At 40.3% G+C, this 24,183-nt stretch overlaps 1 protein-coding gene across 1 annotated transcript in view; it reads left to right on the forward strand.

Moving 5' to 3' along the window:
* Positions 1-24,183, forward strand: part of ARHGAP42 (Rho GTPase activating protein 42) — a 279,187-nt gene that overhangs the window by 178,626 nt on the left and 76,378 nt on the right. Inside the window, exons 5-6 of the mRNA XM_089775741.1 lie at positions 15,246-15,347; positions 21,937-22,047. Of these exons, the coding sequence (XP_089631867.1) occupies positions 15,246-15,347; positions 21,937-22,047 (213 nt within the window). The remainder of the gene's footprint in view (positions 1-15,245; positions 15,348-21,936; positions 22,048-24,183) is intronic.

A 24,183-nucleotide genomic window follows, 5' to 3' on the forward strand; every position in this document is an offset into this window, starting at 1 on the left:
TTGTACAAGCCTCTTCCTGGGCAGAGAACTTTACAAACATTAATTTTTACCATGTTTCTGCTAGGAATGTCAACCTGTAGACAACTACACAATTAAACAATAAACCTGGGCTTATTGGTTAATCCTATTGATTACACATATTACCACTCCATAGCTGCCTCTCTATCAGCTATATTAGAGGCAGCAAGTGCAGAGGAAGCAGGAGCCAGTGGGTATCCGCCTGCCCTTCCGTCACCCTCACACTGCTGACTGTGATAGAGAGACAGAAGCACAAAGGGTGAAGGGAGCAGGCAGGAGCCAGTACTTGCCAGGAGCTGGCTTTTAAGCAGTTCTCCATGCATGCCAGCTCCGTGGACCGGCTGCTCCCCCTTGCTTTCTCCTACAGAGGTGGAGTGCTGGAGCAGCCCATCTCATATGCCCCAGGAGCATGTGGGAGCAGGAGCTGGTGATGAGTGGGAGCCATCTCTTAAAAGCCATCTCTCCCCCAGCACTGGCTCTGGGGTGCCACCTCTCCCCTCCGCTGCGCTGCTGCCTCTATCAGACATCCCTTGGAACAGCCTCTGTCGCCAGTAATCCTGGGCCCGCTTCGGACAGAGCTTGGACTCCCCAGGCACAAAGGAAACAGTGGTGCAGACATAACCTCAGTTTTGTATACCCTTATTACTAAGCCATTTTATTGTACTTCACAGATTTACCATTCTTGTTAGAGGCTTTTAGACTATTGCCACCTCATGCTGCTGCTTCTGTATCAGAGGCAGCAACATGATGATGCTGGTTTACATGGGGAGCTGTTTTTTTAAACCGGCTTCCCTCATGGATCAGCTCATGCCTGCAACCCTGCACTGCTGCCTCTGATAGACAGTCAGCAGTGCAGAGTGGCAGGGGGCTCCCCGGGAGTTGGGCCGGGAGCATACTGACTGCCAACCTAGCCTACAGGGTCTATCAAATAGTCATGTAACTGCTTAAATCTGATGCCGTTACATGACTGTTCAGTTATATGCTGTCTAATATCCCTAATCCCTGCTGGTGCATAACTGGGGGAAAAGGAACATGTTCAAGCCATACAATAATTCAGTGGCTGAATTAAGACTCAAACCGAGATTGTCCAACTCAATCCTGTGCCCCATTAGACCTTGTTGCCTCACTTTTGGATCATTAGGTTCTTAGGTTAACACCTTTTAGGTTCAGCCACCAAATGAGAGCTCTGCTAGTTGAGTGTTTTAGAAAAATCCAAAATAAATATGTTTGTCTTTTCTTATTCCGCTTTGCCAGAGTTCAGTGTCAGTTTCAGCACTAGGTGGGTCAGACCACACACATAACTTAGGGTCTGATTGGGTCTAGTTTGAGCTAATCAGAGCTGGATCTGCCAAATGAAATAGTTGGGAAGGGGATTGAGTTAAGTAAGAGCAGCACAGAGGTGATCGTTAATAATACTTAAAATTCTTAAAAATAAACTCCAATAGTCTAAAAGCCTCTAACAAGAATGGTAAATCTGTGAGTGTGGTAAAGAACCTATGTAGAATAAACCAGAAAAAAAGTAATATATTAGGAGGTGATTTTTGCCTGATTTTTTTTCTTGAGAAATCAGGTATGCAAAAGTAGGCTGAATTGTGCACCTAGTTTTCATGCATAGTTCTTGCAACTTGTAAGCACAATTCAAGAATCAGTCAAAGTTTATCAGCCTTTGTGACCTAGGGTTACCAGGTAGACCCCCCTCAAAATACCGGACACACTTGATCATGGGTGGGGGAGGGTGGGACCAGCCGGGAGGAAGAGGGACAGGAGACGGGACTGGCGGAGGGGGAGTGCAGCCACTGGCCACAGCCGGGGTCCAACAGGCCGTGCCCCCGGCAGGCACTCCCTCTAGTTGCTGGTAGAAGCCGGGCGGGGGCAAGGGGAGTGGCTGAGAGCCACGCCCCCTTCCCAGCTTCTGCATGCAACCAGAGGCTCCCAGCTGGGAGGCGGGGCCACGATTGGTGCTGGGAGCCTCTGGTTGTGTGCAGAAGCAGGGCGGGGGGAGTGTCTGGGAATCCTGGCCCCCGCCCCGCTCGGCTTTTGCATGTGACCACAGGGCTCCCAGCGCCAATTGCGACCCCACCTCCCAGTCACTCCCCCGTCCACGCCAGGATTCCATCCGGCGCCCAGCCAGAGTTTCAGAAAATATCGGACATTGCACATGTCCGGTATTTTCTGAATTTCTCTACCGGACAGAGGGCGCAAATACCGGTCTGTCGGGTAGAAAACTGGACACCCGACAACCCAAAATTGTGACCATAGTTTCTGCACCTACATCTTTTTAAAAAACTGTTCTTAATATTGTATTATTTTCCTTCTTTATCAGCCTTTTAGTTTTAATTGTTTATTTTAAACTTAAGTTTAAAATATAGCATGAACTTTGTTGAAGTAACACCTTGCATCAGATATGTATATAATGGGTGTCATTTATACATATCAATATGAGCTTTTGTCAAATTTCAGCAGGGAAGGAAAGGATGTGAGGAAGAATTTGGAGTACTTAGAGTTGCTTAAAGTAGATATAGGCTCAAACAGTTAAAAATAAGAGTTAGGAAGAGGACTTCTGATAGAATTGTAATAATGCAGTTGCACTTTTCAGAAAGGATATTGAGGATAAACTATACCCAAAATATAGTACAAAACTGTACATCATATTTTATATTCAGTGTCATCATAAACCCACGGAGTACAGGTCCAGTAATAAAGAATAATCCTTTGTAAGCGCTCAAGATATGCAGGTACACAACCAAAACCAAAAACTGTCCCCATAGATCTTGGAAATAAAATATTCATGTTTGTAAGCAAACTAACAATACACTATCTGCATCACTTTCTTGATTATTTATATTACTTGCTTTTTTGTTTTTATTCCACATATTTCAGTTCTTCCTTTTTTGTGCACACTCAGTTTCAGTAAAACAGAGAGTTCTCCAGAGACTACACAAATTCAGTCTTGCATTAGGTAGCCCGATGATTTACTCCATCTGAGTTGAAAAAATGACCTCTGTAATTATTGTATAAATCCTAGGAAAAGAGGAGTGAGATAACTGGGAAAAAATTTCAGGAACGAAGCAACTTACCTTATTTGGTAAATGTGGTTTGCTGGTCCCCAGCTGGTAATGTTGGTGAGATCATTGTATGATGTGCTGTGTGCGCTACGGCCAAACTCTCATGTTTCTCTTTATCCATCAAGTACAGTATTTAGCAATGTTTGTTCAAATGTTCATTGGCTTTTACTATGGATTAAATCAGATCAAAGAGAAAAGAAACAAACATAATTTTGTAAGAGTTAAAAGAACAGTGTTATTACCCTTTTTAAAAATTTGTGTTTCAGAAGATTGTTATTACTTCTGTCCCCGGAGATATTCTGTTGTTGCTTTTTACTTTAAATCATTCCTAGCTAGAAGTATTCTTTTTAACTTAGAAAACAAATGCATGTTCACTTCTGGGATTAATTTACCCCAGCTATATTTCACAGCAGTTCACTTAGTCTAGCCACAGAAGGTACAGTGTAGTTTGTAACTGTCACATTTGTGTTGCCCAACAATGTAAAGCTCATAAAACAAAATGAAAATATAGCTTTTATAGTTACCTTATGCAGAAGTTATTAGAGTTTCTTGGCGAGTCACCTTATAGCAGCTGGAAATCCACTATGATTTCATAAAGAATATTCATTATAAATGCTAATTGTTTTTTCATTGGGGTAAACAGAAGAGCTCCTTACTATGAGAGAACTGGGCAAAGTAAATGTGTCATTGTAAGCCAGTATCTGAGCAGGGTCAACTTTGGGCCTTTACTTGGGATTGGTCCTGCTTTTAGCAGGGGATTAGACTTGAGCACCTCCCGAGGTCTCTTTCAACCCTGTGATTCTATATTGATTCATAGTCTGAGTCCACAAGATCACCAATTTTGAAACCTTTCAAGTATCGGTATCAATCTGAGCTGCTATTAGGAATATTAGATATTGGGTAATCGAATAGTCGAATAACTGCATGAATTCTTATTGGTTACTCAACTATTCTATAGTCCTGGGGGGCAGGGCCAGCAGCCAGTGCGCTCCAGCCCCATTCCCGGGGAGCCTCCTGCCATGGCATTCTGCTGCCTCTAATACTGAGGGAGCAGTGCGGGGTGCCAGGAGGGAGCTGGTCCGCAAGGAGAGCCAGTTTAAAAACCAGCTCTCCATACAGTTCAGCTGCCTGCTGCCACAGATACAGAGGCAGCATCACAAATTGGCATCAGCTCTTGTCTGCGGAGGGTCCATGCGCCCTGTGGACTGAGGCTGCTGTGGAGTGGGGGGAGAGTGTGCGACAGAGGCTGCTGCAAAGCAATCTCGGTCTGTGGCAACCTGGGCTGGCTGCGGACAGATGTTGGTCCAGCAGCTGCCCCTGTCTGTGTGGGGGTCTGAGCTCCCCATGGACACAGGCCAGAATGCATGTAGTCAACAAGATTCACCAATAAGCCTGGGCTTAATTAGCTAATGATATAGTCGACTACATGTTAACATCTCTAGCTGCCATATTATAAAACAAAAAGTGCATGTCACCTCCTGTAAGGCTGTAAGCAATTGCTAGGTGTTTTAAGCTGATCATTATTTTGTCACTGTAGCCCTAAGCCAGGTCCCTGTGGGGCTTTTTAAGCTTTTTGACTTGCCCTAGTTTGTGCTTGATATGAAGTCCAGGGGACAGAAGTTGGGGTTCTTTGAGTTCCCCTTAATGGCCAAGTAGTTGCTGCCTCTTGACCCTGTTCCTAGCCTAGCCTGCCATTGTGGGCTTTGGAAACAACAGAGCAGCACAATGGAGTAGAGACAGCTCATCTGGCAACTGGGATACAGGAAAAATAAGCCGTTAAGCACCAGCATCTTCGGCTCTGCTAGCGAGGAGGTGACAGGAAGGAAACAGGAAAAGGGCTCCAGCCACTCTCCTCACCATTCAATAACAGCAGCTCCCCTGGTTATCTCTGGAAAGTAGGGATGTGAAGGACTAGTCGACAAGCTTCTATCAGAAAGCGGCAGCAAGGGGGGACGGGAAAAGAGGGTACTTTGAAAAGGGTTTCCTCCCAGAGTTTCAAAGCAGCAGCACCACCTGGAGCCCAGGGTCAGCAGGGTACTCTCCCACTGACAGCTTTGAAATGCTGCCACGAGAGCCCAGAATCGGGCTCCATGTGGTGCTTTTACCTTTAGAGTGTAGCAATGGTCCTAGGGCTGTTTCCACACTTTAGAGAGCTCTATCAGCTAGTTGAATAGTCGATGCAAAATGCATCAACTATTTGATTAGTCAGTTACCTGCAATTTAACATCTCTAGTGGAGAGGAAACAAAATCTGATTGAGGAGCTCTTTCAGAAGAAGGTGCAAGCAGATGAACACTGGAGAGGGACATATGACGCTCAGGTGCTCTGCACCCTTCTATGCAGCTAATCACCAAAGTGGATCCTTCCTCTCAACCTCCTCCCCCCTCCCCCATCTCCCTGCTTCAAGCCCATGAACATGAAAAGGCTAAATACCCACCAGAAGAGGACCACTCCTTAAAGGGGCCAGGAGTTTTCTTTCCTCTGCTGGCCCAGACAAAGGAACTTAGGTTGGGTTGTTTCATTGTGTTTGAAGAATAAACTGTCCCCAAAAGGTAGGACTTGAATACATAACAGACTTGGGGCCTGAGTTGAGGGAAAGAGTCCAAAAGGCAATACCAGTATTTTTACAGAAAAGATTTTTTCCTCCCACTTTCCTGCTTTTGCACCAGATTTCCAGTTTTATCCATAGTACAATGCCCAGAGTGATTGGAAGGTTCAAACAATAAGATTCCACTGAAAATCTGAATATTATTTGTGAGAAAGTAACTGTGTTCTTACCCAATAATATCTATCTATCTAAGGGAAAGCCTCATTTTTTGCCACCCATAAAAGATACTGACTTTTAAGACTAAAAAATTCTAGCTACAGTTGTTGGATAGTAACAAATATTATTCACTTCAACGATTTCATTCTTTGGATAATGTCTTTATTGACAGAGAAATAAATAAACCGAACAGATTATTTGTTCTCTCTCTCTGGTAAAATTCCATTGATCTGTGTGTGGCAGCTGAGTGTTATTTTTCATTCAGGTAACTCAATCCATGTCTAAAGTTTGACTGCAGAGTTTAACATATGTATTTTAAAAGCCTACTGTTGTTCCTCTTTCTAGACTTTAAATGTCTGCTGTTCAGATGAAGGCTGTTATCTGTGTAGCAAGGACAAATGTATTCTAAAAGCTGGATTGTTTCAGATTTCTTAAATATTCCTGTTGTGATGAACAAGAGATAAAGTGTATAAATCCTTTACACGATTTTATAGGTAGCTGATATGGTATGAGGTGTCCTGTGATTTTAGCGAGTCTTTGGTCTGTGCTTAGTGGTTTCAAATCAACCTCCTGTATTTATGGAAAGAAATACAAATTAACTCCTTACTGTCTTGTGTGGATGTGTGTGTTGAGGGGAGGGGCACTTTCCCACCTACTCTGAAACAGTTTACAAACTCATAGCACCAAAACTCAGTCTCCTGGGGTTTTGCTTTAACAAACATGAACAATAAGGCAATCTGAAATCCAATCCTGTGCTTTTTTTTCTAGCTCAGAGTTGCTCAGTCAGTTTCCTCCAAGTCTTTTGTTCTGTCCTGCTTTTTTATTCTCTCTATTGGGCTCTGTTTCCAGGCTTTATATTGGTGGCAGGTGCCAGGTAAGACTGATTTTGCCACCTCTATTCAGGACAGACGATTAACTTATTTTGGCCCTTGTTCACTGTGGAGTTGTCCACCACGTCACATGATCTAGCCTGGAATAATTTCAACACATAGGCTTACTTGTTCAGCAACAAGCTTGCCAATGTCATCCAAACTTATAAATTTATCTCTTTTCCGAGTGCAAAACATGCACCTATGGTTGCATAACACAAACTATGTATCCATGACAGCCGATGTACATAGATCAGCATTTGCTCATGTAATTACTTAATTCAATAATTGAAATGGATGGTCCTGATCAGTCATTAATGCTGTGCATTAGCAGCAACAAACAGCAACAACAGCTTTGTAGTAGCACGATTCTGCTTCTTTGTGTCTGCAAGAAGGTGCCTAAATGTAGGTCATAAAGAGGAGTCAGGGAAACAAAAGTCATCTCTCATTATGGCTTGATAGATGAAGAGTTCTGACTCACCCTCTCTTCCTCTTCCTGCCTTCATATATTCTCACTAACTCCTCATTCCAGCCGTTACTCATTCTATATCTATCACCAATTGAAAAAAAACTAAAGAACTAAAAACTTGATAAATAACAAAGCTGCACCAGTTCTCATCCTCAACCTTCATTTGTTTTTGTTAGAAATTAAATTCTTTAGGGGCAGAATTGTTGATGGTCCTGGACCTGCAAGAAAATGCTTATAGCAATAGTCTTGCTAGGGTAATATCAGTGGTGGGGAAAAAGTACCCAAAAAAGTTACTTAAGTAAAAGTACTGCTGCTTTGAAAAAAATGTAAGTATGGTAAGTAAAAGACAGCGTATCCTTCTGGAAAACTACTTGAGTACAAAAGCACAAAAGTATCACATCTTAATTGTATTCAAGTATCCAGAAGTAAAAAGTATAGGTCCTATGGAAATCTATAGTTAACCACCCAAGATATACCATAGGGTACCATTATTCTTTCTCTCTCACACACACACCCACAATACTTGTATGAGTATTATATACTATATACACACACACACACATACTATACGTTTATATTTCAAATCTGGAATTTAAATGTAGTCAGTTTTCATTTATAAAACTAAACAGTGACCAAATCAAATACAAGAGTCAAATTACAGAAATGTATTATTTGTCTACATTGACAAGTGTGCAATTTTAGCATTATGGAGGTCTGGCTGGGAGGGAGGTGCAGGAGTGGGCTGAGGGTAGTTTGTCTGGAAGGCTGGGAGGGTGCAGGAGGAAGGATGTTAAATTGCGATTACCTAGCTAACCGTATACTTGATACAATTTATCTAGATCGTGTAAAGCATGACTTAATACAATAAGAAAGGGTGCATCTTGACTTTCCTCCAGTATGCGAATTACATTCTCCTTCAGAGCCACATGCAATCTCTCTGCTGCCCCATTTCTTTGGTGATGGTACTCAGCAGATTTGTAATGTACTGTACCAATATTTGTCATAAAAACCTTCATACTCTTGATACAAAAGGCTGAAATGAGACTCTCTGATAGGCTGCCTGTGAATAAAGTGGCTACAAGAAATTAGTTCCCTGTAGGTGTCTTGTGAAATTATGAATGCAGAAGGGTAACACGAGTAAGGGTACGTCTACACTGCAATACTATTTTGAAATAACCAGCACTGTTCCAAAATAATGTAGTCCGCATTTACACAGCAGGCAGTTATTTCGAAATAGTGTCAAAATACTGTCAAGCTGGAGGACTTCTAACTCCGTCTCCTGTAACCTTAAATTTATGCGGAGTAGGGAAAGTAGGAGGAAGAGTGCTCTATTTCGAAATAAGTATTGTGCAGACGCGCCCTATTTCAAAATCAGCTACAGGCAGTCCCCAGGTTACATGGATCCGACTTACATCGGATCCCTACTTACAAATGGGGTGAGGCAACCCCACACTAGCTGCTTCCCCCCAGCAGACCAGGGAGACGCGAAGCTAGCGCCTCCCCCAGCAGACCAGGGAGACGTGGAGCGGCTTTTCTCAGCAGACACCTCAGCTTGAGAATAAAGGACTGAGGGAAGTGAGGTGTGGGAGAATAAAACTGAGCTCTGGAGAAATGTTTGGCTAGAGTTTCCCCTACAATATGTACCAGTTCCGACTTACATACAAATTCAACTTAAGAACAAACCTACAGTCCCTATCTTGTACGTAACCCGGGGACTGCCTGTACTTCGAAATAAGCTATGCAATTGATGTAGCTCAATTTGAATAGCTTATTTCAAGTTAAATCCTGCTGTTTAGACACACCCTTAAAAGTCTATAACAGTTAACAGTGTGTAGCTGTGCAATGCAACTGAGGGGCCAATAATTGCCACTGCAATTTTCTGCCATGGTCTGTCTACAGCTACTATTTTCAAAGGGCCCCAGTGTGAGAGTAGTTCTAAGCATTGTGCAGCCTGAGCATGACTTCACGTTAAACTCAACATGTGAGTACTTTAGCCATGAACCATATCTCTGCAGAACTTCCTTCATCATCATAACTCTCAGATGAAGGACATTAGCCTCATACAGGACTGCCTGTCACACTGCTGCTGGGATGATCATCAACGGTCCTTTGCAATGCATAAGAGATGTTGAGTAGCACACATCTCCACTGTGAGCTCAGAATTAATTTTGCAGAATGGAGACAAAGTTATTTTAAGGATTAGATCCATCCTACCCTCTTGTACAACACATAATTTGTACCGGTCAGCATCTTTAAAAGAGTGCCACCAGAGGACCAACCTACATCAACTGACATATCTTTTAGTGAAAAGTAGACCGTATATTCTGCTTTCCTGCATACTGAGGTGCCAACTTAGCATAATTTCTTAAAAGAGCATCAGTGAGTAAAAAAAGAAATCTTGACACTGCTGCCATTAACACGTGACATAATAACCTTTTTTTCTTCTGTAAACAATAGTGTTATAGTTTTGCACATTAATTGAAAGCTTTCTCATAACATGAATCTAGTTCTTCCTTAGACAAGGGTTAAACTCACACTGTGATGACATAAAAAGTTTCATGGGAAAATATGTAAAATCAAACATGTCACTAATGTTCTTGATCTATTGTTGGTTAGCATTGGAACAAAGATTTCAAGGACTGTACAATTCCAGTGAGCATTGCATAAAAAAGTAGCAACAAACCCAGTGGAGAGGGATTTTAAATTAGCTTCTGTTTTAAAATACAGTAGCATTCAGGTCAAGTTATGGTGCATTATTTCTGAACTATTCTATTTAATAAAATAAAACAATCTAAATTCCATAAGCCCGTTCATTCTTCATAGCAAAATCTGTGTCAATGTATGCTAGTAAATATGTGTGACTTTTATAAGTGGACAAAAAGAGAGGTAAGATATATTTTTATTAAGTACTTGCCAAGGAAATCCGCATATAAATTTTAGACCAAAGGATTATTAATTCACTGATTAAATTAAAAATAACCCATGGATCTTCTTTTGTAGTTTTAGAGAATTCCACATTTCTAATTTTGATGGTGAAACTATGCTTTTGTCAGAAGCTGCTAAGTGCTGGTAAAATGTGAAAAAAGTCTTTTTATTTTACTATGAGTCAGCTCAACCATGTGATTAGTGATCTGGTCTGTTGAAAGCATTGTGCAATTTACTTAAAGCTTCACACTTATTGGATTTTTTACTTGTGCTTGCATCCCCTGTTTAAATCCTTCCATTCTTTTACCCATCATCATTTTTTAAATTGTTTTATTTAAGAAAAGTAAGTCTTCTGACTTTTGACATCTCAGGCCTCACAAAATCATTAATCTTTTACATTGAAGTAACAGGCTTCAATGGATACAATAATAGTTGTCTTCTTCAAAGAGGTGTTATAGGAAAAAAATAATTAAAAAACCTGGATATTATTGTGACTGGGTAAGGTAGATAGATTGATAGATAGATTAAATATTTAAACATGTGAATTCTGTCAAAATCCCAATGTTTAATTCCATTTAAGAAAAAATGTTAGTACAGTTATGGTCAGAAAAGTGTCTAGTAGAAATAACATCTTATTAGCTAGGCCTGGTTTATATTAGACAATTAAGTTGGCTTAATTGGGGTGTGAAAAATCCACATCCATGAAAGATGCAGATAAGCCAGCCAAATCCCCAGTATGGACAGTGCAGGCTTGACAGAAGAATCCTTCCATCGATCTAGCTACTACCATTCAGAGAAGTTCATTCTAATGCAGATGGGAGAAGTCCACACATAGAGTGGATCTACACTGCACCCTTACTTCAAAATAGCTTATTTATAAATGTGGTGCTTTCTGCCAGTGCCAAATTTTGTAATAAAGCACTATTCTGAAATGTCCCTTAACTCTCATGAAGCGAGGGCTACAGGGATGTCAGAATAGCACACCTGTTATTTCAAAATCTATTTTGAAATAACGGGGTGCTTTAAAGACGCAGAATAGCTATTTTGGGATGCTTCCCATATCCCGAAATAGCTCCACAGTGTGGACACAGCTATGGTGTCTACAATGAAGCACTACAATGGTACAGATGCAACTGCTTGTGCCACTGTAACAATGGAGTGCAGACAGCTCTCAATCTGCTATCAGCTCTCTATTCAAGACACGTGGGTTTGTTACTAGCACAAGCTTTTGTATTCCAAAATTCAGTACAGGTGTGGGAGAGCAAGCTGGAGTCCATTCTGTATTGTATGACCTCAGCTTATCAACTGAAGAAACAAGAAGTTAGATTTCTTCAGTTTTTCCATCAAAGTTAGGAAATGAAGAACCGCTTGGCCCACTTCTCAAAGGAAAGGTCAGACAACAAAACCACGTGTCCAATTGCTGGAGTAAAATATTAGGTGAGAACATGAGTTTTTATATTTATACAGGGCCATTAAGACTAACTGTGTTGGTGCCCTCTGTTAATACCCTATGTTGTTGTATAAAGAAAAAAATATGAATGTGCAGAGTTCCTTTCCTGAGCTTGTAAAATAGGAGCTTACAAGAGTGAGGTAACCGCTATGTGGCCCAATGTGGTATTAACACTAAAGCCTAATAATATCAATCTAAAAATCAACAATGTTTTCCTCATAACTGTCAGTACTTATGTGGCCCACCCCTTGTCATCATAATATATCAGAACTTCACAGGAATGATTGGATTTAAACTCGGAACACACATGTGAAGTAGAACAATGTTATCTCCATTTTACAGGTGATGAGCTGAGGCACAGAATTGTTAAACCAGCTTTGTCAGGGGGTGTCTGTGAGAACTGAACATAGGTGTTATTTTTGTTCCAGATATAAAGCTGATAACTCCTGTGTATAGCTGTTGTGCTTGTATCTGATATTTTGGGCAAATGGCTTTATGAACATATTTTTCCATTCTCAAACTTGTTTGTGTCCTGAATACAGAGTATCAGTGTCAGCATACAATCTATTTTCTGTTTCTTCTTGTGTAACTGTCTCACTGAGTGACCTGACAACAATACCAGACCTGAGATTTGTCTCCATGAAAAATCTCACATCTCCTGTATTTTGAACCAGATACAGACTCCAATTAGAGAGAGAGCTAACCCTCTGTCTCCTAAACTCTCTAGAGAGAGTGATTTTTGTATCTAAAATTTTCCTTATAATCCTTTTGTGACTGATTGAGAGTATGCAGCCCCTTTATACAAAATAGGACTTTGGAGATTACAGAAGGAAAGGTGGCCTGCATTGGAGTGAAAGAAAACTCTCTCTGTAGGATGCTCTTATACACTGAGTCGCTATGTTTGAGAGGTGAGTATTACTTGGCATTCCCAGATGTGTCTTGTGTTTTCCAGAAAATGAATCACCTGCTGCTGAGTACGTCTTTTTTTCTCCTTCTCATTAAGTAAACAGATTTGGGGGTTTCATTGAAGTCAAATATGTGTTTTTGCTGGCAGTATCAGAGGAACTTTTGAATAGACGGGTACTTACTGATCTGCGGGTGTAAGCAGCCAAATACTTTTTAAACTATTCCCAGGAGCACTTCTGAGAGTGATTTTTACAGTGCCGGAAACTGGTTTACTGACACAGTAGTCTTCTTCCCAGAACCACCATCAAAGTCTGAGTTAAAATAAAGATACAAATACAGCTGAAATGTCTGAGTGATTGCCTTTCTTCTCAGTCGACTTTGTTTTGCTGTCTTTTTCTTGCTTGTCTTTAGAGTGAGAAATTGTCGAGCTCTAAACTGTGAAACAAAATAAAAAGCTGATTGATGAGACATCTCCATGAAGGCTGCAGTCAGATCAGAAGTTACCCTGGTAACAGGGAGTTCCAGTTGTTAGGTCTCTCTTTTAAACTAAGAGGTGTTTAAAGAATCAATTTTCAGGTAGGGTGGATCATTACAATACACCCAACAGGTCAGTTTCCTGCATTTTCTAAAGGGGCTAGGAATAGTGGCAGTAGAGTAGATAAATCTGATCAATTTTTCATGGCTGTGAATTTAGTAGGATCCTACCCATTCCCCATATCCTACATCAAAAACTTACATTTTGTTCTCCAAATTTAAAAAAAAAATACTCACTTTATGTACTTCTACATCTAAACTGAAAAGTTCATAAAGTGATTTTTTTTTTTTGTAATTTGCAGAACAAAATGTAAGTGTTTGATGTAGGATATGGGGAATGAATAAGGATCCTACTAAATTCACAGCCATGAAAAATGGATCCAGCAGTTTGGTAGGCTGAATCCAGCCTGTGAGCTATAATTTGCCCACCCCGGTTTAGATGTTTTGGATTTCAGATCTGATCATTTAACACAGGGATAGTCAATTGCTTTTTAAGTCCAGATTTTTTGGTTATGATGATGAACATCTTAGGTCTTGTATACCTCAGTCTGCACTAGAAGAGGGTATATTCTACTACATCCTAGAATGTGTTGCTCAATAAGAGGCCCACATGGACCCTGCGAGCATGCACTAAAAGTTCCCTCATGCCTATTAGTGCAATACTGTATAAAACTGGACTACATTATGATCAATAGGCAATTTTTAATGCACAACATGCTAGTGTGCTCTAGAATTTACACCCTTCTGATGTGGACTAGTGCTATTAGAAATATGCTTATAATAATAATAATTAATAATCTATGTGCCATATGAACCTTCCACATAGTTGAAATTTTGTTTTCTTTTTCCATTTTGGTATGATTGTCATTGTGAAATTAGTGTTGCTAGAAATAATTAGCTGTTGTAGCTCATTGTGTATGGTGTTAACCTCTCCCTGCTATTTCTTATTTGTTTGACTGTTGATATGACTTTCTCATGGAATAATGACAAAAAATAAATTGGGGAGAATTTTCAAATCCTCTGTTTAAAATGTACTACAGTAACTTGTTTAATATAAACCATTAATTTGTAGAGAGAGAACAGGAGCACAAGGAAAGGATCATTGAGCCCCGCTCATGACCTAATGTTATTCCATAATATCTAGTGATTGGTTTCCCACCATTAATAGCTTTTGCATATGTGCTCAACAGACCAGTCCTGTTAGCCTTCCTTTGTTTTCTCAAAATACTCAATTTGTTAGTCATTATAGGGAATTTTGCAGGGCTTATAAAACACATTGTTGGGAACCACAGCCAACCACAGGATAGACACTTTATTGCAATAATACAATGCGGTAACAAGAGCTTTTTAATCCTTAATATGCTGTGGCTACTTAGTGATTTCCCCTTTTTTCCCTTCCTTCCCAGTGCTGTCTCTTCTAGAATGATGGGAGAGATCCCAACACAGAGAGAGATGTCTTTTTCTTACATTTACAGCACATAAGCATCAGATTTTTTTTAAAAAGTAGAAGAGTGTAGCTCAAACTGCATTGTTTATAATCAATAATTTCCCTTCTGGATTATTTGTTATACATGAAAGTACTTGGCTGATGGGAATGTGAGATACCTGATTCCACATGAGGAAATCTTTCAAAAGAGGATAGATAGGATTGTGGAGAAACACTCCAAGAAATACGTGTTTAAAATTCAAAACTATACAAAGGTTTTGCTGGAAAACTGAGTTGCCTGCATTAGCTCCCCTTACATCTATTATAGAATTGTATATGCTGTTCCTTCCTCCTTGTCATATTCTAATATGGATTTTAAAACCCCCACAGCACTGTGGACACAAGTCAGGCAAACCTCAATTTAAATGAAAAGATAAGATGAGAGTTCCACAAAGGAACTGCTGCAAAGAATTTTCCCCATGAGAACTCACCCCCATAGGTTTTTTGCAAGTGGGAATGATCTGAGACACACACATTTATGGAGCAAGTAGAAAGTGGAAGTTAAACCATTTTAGGTCTCTGTTCAGAAAGGTGCCTAAACATATAATTCCATTGAACACAAGCATATAATTAATGTCTCACTGAATAACATGAAATAACTTTTAGTTCCCAATTCATATATTAGTCTATTGCTCTAAAACCAGTAGAATCAGCAAACATAATTGTACAACCAGTCTTTTTAGGAAATATTTTAGCTTTTCCTTTTTGTTGGCTTTGCAGTTCTATTAAATTATTTATTTTGTAATGTTTTGTTTTTCAGGATGGGAAGAAAAAGTTTGACAAGGAAAGCGAGAAATATTATTCCATTCTAGAGAAGCACTTAAATTTATCAGCAAAGAAAAAAGAATCTCAGTTGCAAGATGTAAGCTCTTACTCTTTTACTAGACCATACGTTTATCTTTTAAAAAGAGTTATCTGTAGGACATTCTTTATTTTCCGTGTTATAAAATGGATTATGATTTCTGCCAGTTCCTATTGCTGTTTACCTATACATAAATTCATACACAGGCTATATGAAATTGATACTATTCTGATGTGAAATAAAACTTTTAAAAGGGCAGTATTTCCCAAGTGCTCTTCCATATTTTAAATTGCATACCTAATTTTTACCATTTACAATATCTGTAACGCACTAATAAAAATGGATGACCTTTATTGGCAAAGTGTACGTGGAATATTTAGAATTAATATAATCAGGGTTCTGCTGACTTTTTGTTGCTTAATTAATGGTGTTTTGCATAAGATAACTAGATAACTGAATCTGAAGCATTTTAATCGTGCTTTTTATGCTTTTCAGCATACCATGTTTTCTCCTTTAATCGGAGAGAAAAATTTGTTCCATTATGTAACTATATGGTTATATTTTATGAAATTGAAATGAGTGGCCATAAAGCAAGGAAATAATAGATTGCCAAAAGTTTTTGACAGATTTTGTGCATGTGATCTTCAAGTAAACTTGTGTTTGTCTTAACAAAATGTAGTCAATTTATGACCTCATGAGATTCTTAGTTTAAACAAATAATGGTTGGTTCAAACTTTTGTGAGTAGTACTCCTTTGCCCCAGCGGTTTCACCAAAAGTCAGTGGGCCCGATTCTGCATTGCCTTGTACCTAGTGTAGCCATTAATGCCTGTAAACAGTGCCATTTTTATCTGATAGCATTTTACATCTGTAGCATTTTGCAGTACAGGCAGTCCCCGAGTTACACGGATCCGACTTATGTCAGATCCTCAGTTACGAACGGGGATTTTCTCGCCCCGGAGGACTGGAGCGGCGGGACGCCTGGTCCCGCCGCCCGCCTCCTCCGGGGCGAGAAAAGCTGCTCCCCGTCTCCCTGGTCTGCTGGGGGAGCCAGCAGACCAGGGAGATGGGGAGCAAAGCGGCGGAGGACCCGGGGCCGGACCCGCGGCGCTTCCAGCTGATCTGGAAGCGCCGCGGGTCCGGACCCGGGTCCTCCGCCGCTTTGCTCAGCATCTCCCTGGCCTGCAGGGGGGGGGACGCAGCTAGTGCCCTCCCCCCCAGCAGACCAGGGAGACGTGGAGCAAAGCCCGGGGCCTGTGGTAGAGCAGGTGGGGCGCTGCCGGTTGGTCCCGCAGCACCGCTCCTTGGCACTACTGGACCAACCCGGCAGCACCCCGGCTGCTCTGCCCCAGGAGTCCTGATTCAGCCGCTGCTGATCAGTTTCAGCAGCGGCTGAATCAGGACGCCTGGGGCAGAGCAGCTGGGGCGCTGCTGGGTTGGTCCAGTAGCGCCAAGGAGCGGCCGCGCTACTGGACCAACCCAGCAGCACCCGAGCTGTTCTGCCTCAGGTGTCCCCAAGTCAGCTGCTGCTGAAACTGACCAGTGGCTGACTACAGGAAGCCCGAGGCAGAGTTGCTCTGCCCGGGCTTCCTGGAATCAGCTGCTGATCAGTTTCAGCAGCAGCTGACTTGGGGACGCCTGGGGTTCTTAAGTTGAATCTGTATGTAAGTCGGAACTGGTGTCCAGATTCAGCCACTGTTGAAACTGGTCAGTTTCAGCAGCAGCTGAATCTGGATGCCAGTTCCGACTTACATACAGATTCAACTTAAGAACAAACCTACAGTCCCTATCTTTTACGTAACCTGGGGACTGACTGTAGTTTCAATGATTAGACAGATACAAGGCAATGACTCTTGAGTCTCATCGAGACTAGTTGCATACATAGAGGCTTGCATAATTGGACACAGAGTTACACATTTTTTTCTTGCATTACTTTTACTTCCTATTAACTAGCCGTACTTCCAAATAGAGTGTATAGAGTTTAATTGCTGTAACCTGTGCTGATTGACTTACAGTGGTTTTTTTTTAAAAAAAGGATTGTTCTGTTATGATCACAAAACGCTAATTATACATAGTAAAAGTGTCTGCTGGATTTAAGCCTGATCCTGGAATCTGAATCAATTCTATATAACCATGCATTTTATTATGTGGCGCTCATTGGATTTCATTAGGACTTCTACCAGGGTCATAGCATCAGATGTAGCCAAATTGTCCATTTTAAAGAGTATGTACAGTAACTATTACTTACTTTTAAAAAGTATACATAGATATAATTTAGTAGAAAGATTCCCTTTTTAGCTGCATTGTTAGTTTGTTTTTCTGTGAAGCAAATGACAAGTTGTTTTTTCAGTAGTATTACTGACACTGTATGAAACTTTACAAAAAAGACGAGCACTATTTTAGAAGCATTATTACTGTAAATAATAATTTCTGAAATCTTGGATAGTATTTGGCTGACAAAATTCTACACACAAGACCTATCTCTCAGAAAGTCACAAAGTGCAGTTTTTATGTTTTCCTGATATAGCAGGGCAAATTCAAAACATTTATTATTTTATATTGTACTTGCCAAACAGATGTCAGTATGATGAATCAAGTGTAAAGAAAACAACGTTAATTTTGCAGGAGTTTTTTGTTCTATTCACGGGCCAAATTTACTTGTTCACAACTCTGACAGGTTCATAAATTCCCCTTGCCTTAATGGGAAAATAGTTCCATTAGAGGTTAAACAGAAAGTCAGAAAACAGTTCTTGATGTATTTACCTATAGATCAAGATTTGGTTAAGTCAAGTTAAATGCTAATTTACTGATTGGTTTAAATAGAGCACATTTTGCTGGTATGCTTCACTATTTATTATATTGCAGTTTAAAAACTAAATAAAATTGCATATAATGCATCAACTGTGAATATAATTAAACAAACTGTCTTAGACTCATGGAGGATTTGACTTGAGAATACAAACTAATAGAAAATAACAGTAAAAGTTTTCCATTTGTCCTTAAATGACCACTTCATGTCTAGATACTTGAATTTTATAGGAGATGCTAGTTAGTCTATTTTTCTGAGGGCCATGATTGTAGAACATATGGGTCCTAGCTCACCATTACATTGTTCCAGATTTATGTTAATATAACTGCATTGAAATCAATGGGAGTTACTCCAGCATAAAACTGGAGGAAGCACAGTGGAGAATTAGGCATTTAAATTATAAAAGCTGATTTTGGTTCGGTTACATGAAGAATGAGGTAGCTTCTCCAGTTCTGAGTTAGATTCAAAATGTGCATTTTTAATATTGGGCATATATTTTGTACTCCTGAGGGAATTCTGTGCCAAAAGACGCCAGAAATTCTGTATATAATATTTTCAAATTCTGAAAATTATATTTGTTACATAAATGCAGAGGCTCCTGCATGGCTTCGGGGAGCACAGACCACTGGCTGCACAGAGGTGGAAGATCACTGTGTAGCTCCCCCTCTGCTGGGCTGTGAACTCAGTAGTGAGACTGACTGCACCCCAACCCTGACACATCACAAGGACTTTGCCTGCTCCAGAAACACCCTAGGGCCCTGACCATAAGGGCCAAGTGCACCAGGTGTGGGCAGGCAGACTCTGCAAGACAGGACCTAATTGTAGTGGGGGACAATTTTGTATCAAGGGTCAATTTTGGAAGCCCCATACACATCACTAAATGCAGATCTATGAATTTGAGCTTTCAGAATCATGCTCATTTACGGAGATATGTCCACCTTGTAACAACAGCTCATGTTCTGATGCGCATTCTAGTGCTACTGCCAGTCAGTCAAAATAATACTGACTCTGACTGTCTATCATAAAAGCTGCTGCTATATTTAATTGTATACTAAGCCATTCTTTACCAAAAGCTGAGCAGTTTATAAAAAGGTGTGAAAATCCTCCCTGCCTTGAAAAAGTCTAAATAAACCACTTCTGAATTGATTCTTACAACTGTGAATGCTCATTGATCAAGTAAACTCAACAGTATTCACAGAAGATGGCTCTTGGAAAGTATGATTTGATCCCTGTACCCAAATGATCATTGTGACCAAAATTTTGGGCTTTACATTCTTGAGACCCATTAAATTAAACACACTTAAGTGCTTTGCAGTATGGGGATGGTTTAAGCATGTGGTTAAAGTGCTTTCCTGAACTGAGTCCTGAAAGAGCTTATTGTTTAAAAAAAATGAAGCCCGTATTATGCAAATTTCATTGTCTGCATTCCAGTGGATAAAGGTTTGCAGGATTGTACCCTAAAGTTGTAAAACTTTGTTAAATTCTGCCAAATTGCACACCCTATATATCCTATCATATATACTTTTTATAACATCGCTATACACTAAGTTTTAGATTCATCAAGGAAACTAGTAATACAAAATACAACAAAAATGCCACATGGACAAGTTAACTTTGTGGTAGAAGTCTTAATTTTTGGAATTTCAAGGCTTTTGGGTGCTTGATTTCCTATCCTTAACGTTAGCTTTTGCATTTAATTTCCTGTTTTGCTTTTTGTAGACCTAAAAAGGAACAAGTGCTACTGATTCACTTTAAAGATATGGCTAAAGCTAATATTTGTGCTTTAAAGTGCTACTGGAGTACTGTAGAAGTGGTTCAGTGTTAAATGTTTCCATGCTACTAAATGATTATATTCACACTCTTAACTGAAGCAGTATTAATTAGAGGTGCCATTAATAGGCAGAATCTTTAACTGATGGCAAATACAGATTATATAGATACATGATTTAAAAAAATTAAGCTTGTTTTCTTTAAAAATGAATATTCTTTCTATGGATTGATGGAAGCTATAAAACAAGCCATCTCCAATTTTTAGCTTCGCATATGTTTGTTATTTGAGTCTCAAAATTTAATCAGAACATTAGAAAAAATGTATTATTTTTATACTCACGTAAATCAGAAATGACTGAATTGATGTAACTGAAAGTTTCCACAATTTAAAAAAAATCCCTTAGAGCTAGGACCAGACATAATTCCAGAAGGAACTTCTTCTCTGAGGAAAGATAACTGAAAAAAATGAGTTAAATGGAGGAGAAGAGCCTACTACTCTCATCAATTAGTGTAGTTACTAATTGTATAAATAGGGGAAGTAAATTCTTCATTTCTAGTGCCAGGAGCTTTTACTTTGGTGCTGAAGCTTCCAGGTTCAGTCCCTGCTCATAACCCATTACTCAACAAATTTCCAGGAAGCACTGCATATTGTGCTTTCAGTAAAACATTGGGAAAACTAAAACATGAAGATTAGCTATTGTGCAAATGTAAAAACTATATAATATTTGTATAATCTCAGATTGCTTGACCATGTTATGAAATGATAAGCTGCAAAATTTCTGTGTTTACAAATCTCTCTCTCTCTCTCTCTCTCTCTCTCTCTCTCTCTCTCTCTGATATATAAAGCTGTGGAAAGGGCATTTGAAACTACTCATGGTGGAAATCATGAACAGATGATCATGCATGATAATATTCAAGGGAATCCTTAACACGGCATATCAGCTATTAAAGCCCCTTGTTGTTCTCTTGTCCCACTCCATCCTTTGCACCTTTTCCCATGCTGTTCCAAAGTTGTGGTGCACCTTCCCCCAAGCCACTTCTCCTTGCCTTATGCTAGGCTCCGCTAAAACTCACATAGAATAAACCCAGGGAAGGAGAGAAAAAGAAAGAGGAGCATGTTTAGGGGGAACGCTAAGGCCCAATTATTTTAAGCTTGGATGTCTAAAAACTTAGGGTCCTAAATCTGTATTTAGTAACTTAAGGTACTTTTCAGAAGTTCTGAGTACACACAACTCCCACTGACCTTAATGAATGCCCAGCAGCTCTGGGTGGGAAGCCATTTACATAGCTGCCTTACTTTAGGCATGCAGGTTTGGTTTAGGCACCATATGTCCCTGCCTTACTTAGGAACCATCTGATCTTATTGATGTCCTGTTCTCTTTCTCCCCTTCACTTTCTGTTTGTCTGCTTAAGACACTGGCCAGTTCTGTCTTGTCACATATTTAGACAGCAAAATAATGAGGACTGTCTCTACTTGTGTTTCTATGGCAGCTAAAAACACTTCTACATGCCCAAAAAAATAATGTTCATTGCTTTAAGTCTTGCAGAATTGGTCCTTGGTTGCTTGTCATCATCCTTTTGTGTTCCTTGAACTTGTGCCAGGACACGTGGTATTTGGTGGGCTAATATCTGGACTGGTGAATTGCACTGTGTATCACCTTTCATCTTAGTTCACTTTCAAATGGCTCAGTAGTTAAAAAACGTTGGCAAATAAAAGGTCCCTGAATACATTTCACACTGCTCTCATGGAAAAGTTGGTTGTTCAAGAAAGAGAAACATTGGCTTGTCTAGCGATCTCTTGGGACACAGGTCCCTGCTCTGAGAACATTGTAGAAACATTTTACTGTAACACCTGATAGAGGGCATTTCATCATTTTTAGCACCCTCCTCTAGCTGCTGCAAATATCCCAATCCTTCACTGTCAAAAGGAGGGACAGTGTATATAGGACCAGGAAATAAAATAGGAAACTGAAATCTGAGGGACTCTTAAATAAATGATGATGGAAACTCTAATTGAACCAAACATAACCATAAATTGATATTTATTTTATACCCTTCATTTTTATTTTTAGGCAGATACGCAGATTGACAGAGAGCATCAAAACTTTTATGAAGCATCATTGGAATATGTGTTTAAAATTCAGGAAGTACAGGAGAAAAAGAAATTTGAATTTGTTGAACCAGTAAGTTTTATATTTATTTTTCACTTCCTTTATTATAGTGAATGTATTTAAAGATGAAAATGTTGTTTAAAGTTCTTATTTTTGGTCTCTTTTTTAACTAAAGGAGTTCTTGAAAGTAGTTCATGAGCAAACAGGAAGAAAGTTCTTTCCTTGGGGCCTATCCCCATTTTGCACAAAAGTTTTCATGTCTAATGTGAAATAAAATACGTCTGAAACCTACATGATATTTTAATGACTGAACTTAAAAGATTGTGGCTGTGCAATACATAACAGAGATTTCCTAAAATAAAGATGGGAACAAAATTAAAGGCATAGTAGTGTTTAAGTGCTCAGTATATACAGTTTACCTCATGTTTAATTTTGCTAAGTTACATATGAAAACACAAGGAGTCCTGTGACACCCTAAAGATTAGCATATTTATTTGGGCATAAGCGTTAGTGGGATGGAACCCACTTTCTCAGTCCACTTTGTTGATGTATCTGATGAGCTCCAGCCCACAAAAGCTTATGCCCAAATAAATTTCTTAGTCATAAGAACATAAGATTCGTTAAGATTCTGCAGGTGTTCTCGTTTTTAATGAAACATACTAACACGGCTATCCCGCTGAAACTTGTCAATATGATATCACATGAATATAACATTAAAAATGTATTTGTATAATTATTAAGGTTTTTTTTTGTAAAGTTACTTAATATCTGTAGCAGAACATGTCTCAGATGACTGTGTGACTGGCAGAAGTTGTGCCAATTAGGGTTCTACCATTAAATTAGTCCATATTTAAAATACATCTGCACTGCAGATAGACAGCCAGGGCTGGCCTTTGCCAGCTGACTCAGGTTGGTGGACTGTAGATGTTGAGGCTCGGGCTGCAGTGTAGATGAGGCTCAGATAGGAGCCCCAGAATCCTAGACCCACCTAGCCCAAGCTCAGATGTCTACATTACAGTTAAACAACCCTTAGCCTGAGCCCCATGAGCTTGAGTCAGCTGGTGTAGGCCAGGTGCAGGGTTTTAATTGCAGTGTAGACCTAGCTAAGACACTTAATTCAGCCCTCGACTTGCAAAGATTTGTGTGTGTATGCGCTTAATTTTAGGCATATAAGCAGGGCTCGCCGAACCATGGCGAGCCCTGCTCGCCAGCGGCTCCTCCACGTTCCAATCTACTCACCACGGGCAAGTAGATTGTATTATTTGTCGAGCCCTGCATATAAGCATGCCTACTGAATTCAGTGGGACTACTCTTACACTTAAAGTTCAGTACATGTATAGGTTTATAAGTATCAGGACTTATCGTGGCCTGATAGTACAGACTGTTGGACACTACAGTGTCCATTGAGTCCTTAAGCTACTAGTTCTGCAACTATTGACCCACATCATTTGGATGAGTGCCAGAAGTGTTCTGTTCCTCTCAATTGTCAGAGCCCCCACATACAAAACAGATACGACAGAATCCTGATACCTCCCAGCTGTGGTGAAACATTTCAAGTGGACAGCGTGTTTTCCTTTTTTCTGATCTATTAACAGATAACCAAACAATATTAGCATTAAGGATGTTAAATTATGGTTATCTAGCTAATCATGTAGTCGATACAATTTGTACTGACCACACAACTAGTCAATAAGGACTGCTATGCAGAGCCCCAACGGGGATAGCTCCAGGAGTCACCTACACTGTGGCTCTGCATTTTAAATGTGGTAAGACCCCATCAGGGACTGCTTGGTCCCGACTCCCACTGAGTCCAGCAGCTCCTGTATGCTGAAGCCAGCCCTGTCCCCGCATGGGTTCCCCCAGCTCCAGCTCCCGTTCCCCCTCCCTTGTGGGGGTGGAAGTGGGGCTGGAATCCAGCAGCAAAACTGCCTGGCAAGACCAGGAAGCAGTGAGACTGCCTAACAGCACAACCAGGAGCCTGGTAGCCCCACTACTGCCAAGTGGTGCAGCTGCCCGGTGGGATTAGAAGGCAGAGAGGCTGCCCCCCGGGATTGGGAGCCTTACCACGGGGCTGCCTGGAGATGGGGCAAGGAACCCAGGAGAGGGGCTGTTGCCCAGCAGTCCTGCTGCTGCCTGTGGATCTGCTGGGTGATGCTGGGAGACATCAGGGCTGCCGACAGAGGCTGAAGCCCAAGCGGGATACAGCTA

The sequence above is a fragment of the Pelodiscus sinensis genome, chromosome 1, assembly GCF_052426305.1.
Source record: "Pelodiscus sinensis isolate ZL-2025 chromosome 1, ASM5242630v1, whole genome shotgun sequence".
In the NCBI taxonomy this organism is placed as follows: domain Eukaryota; kingdom Metazoa; phylum Chordata; order Testudines; family Trionychidae; genus Pelodiscus; species Pelodiscus sinensis.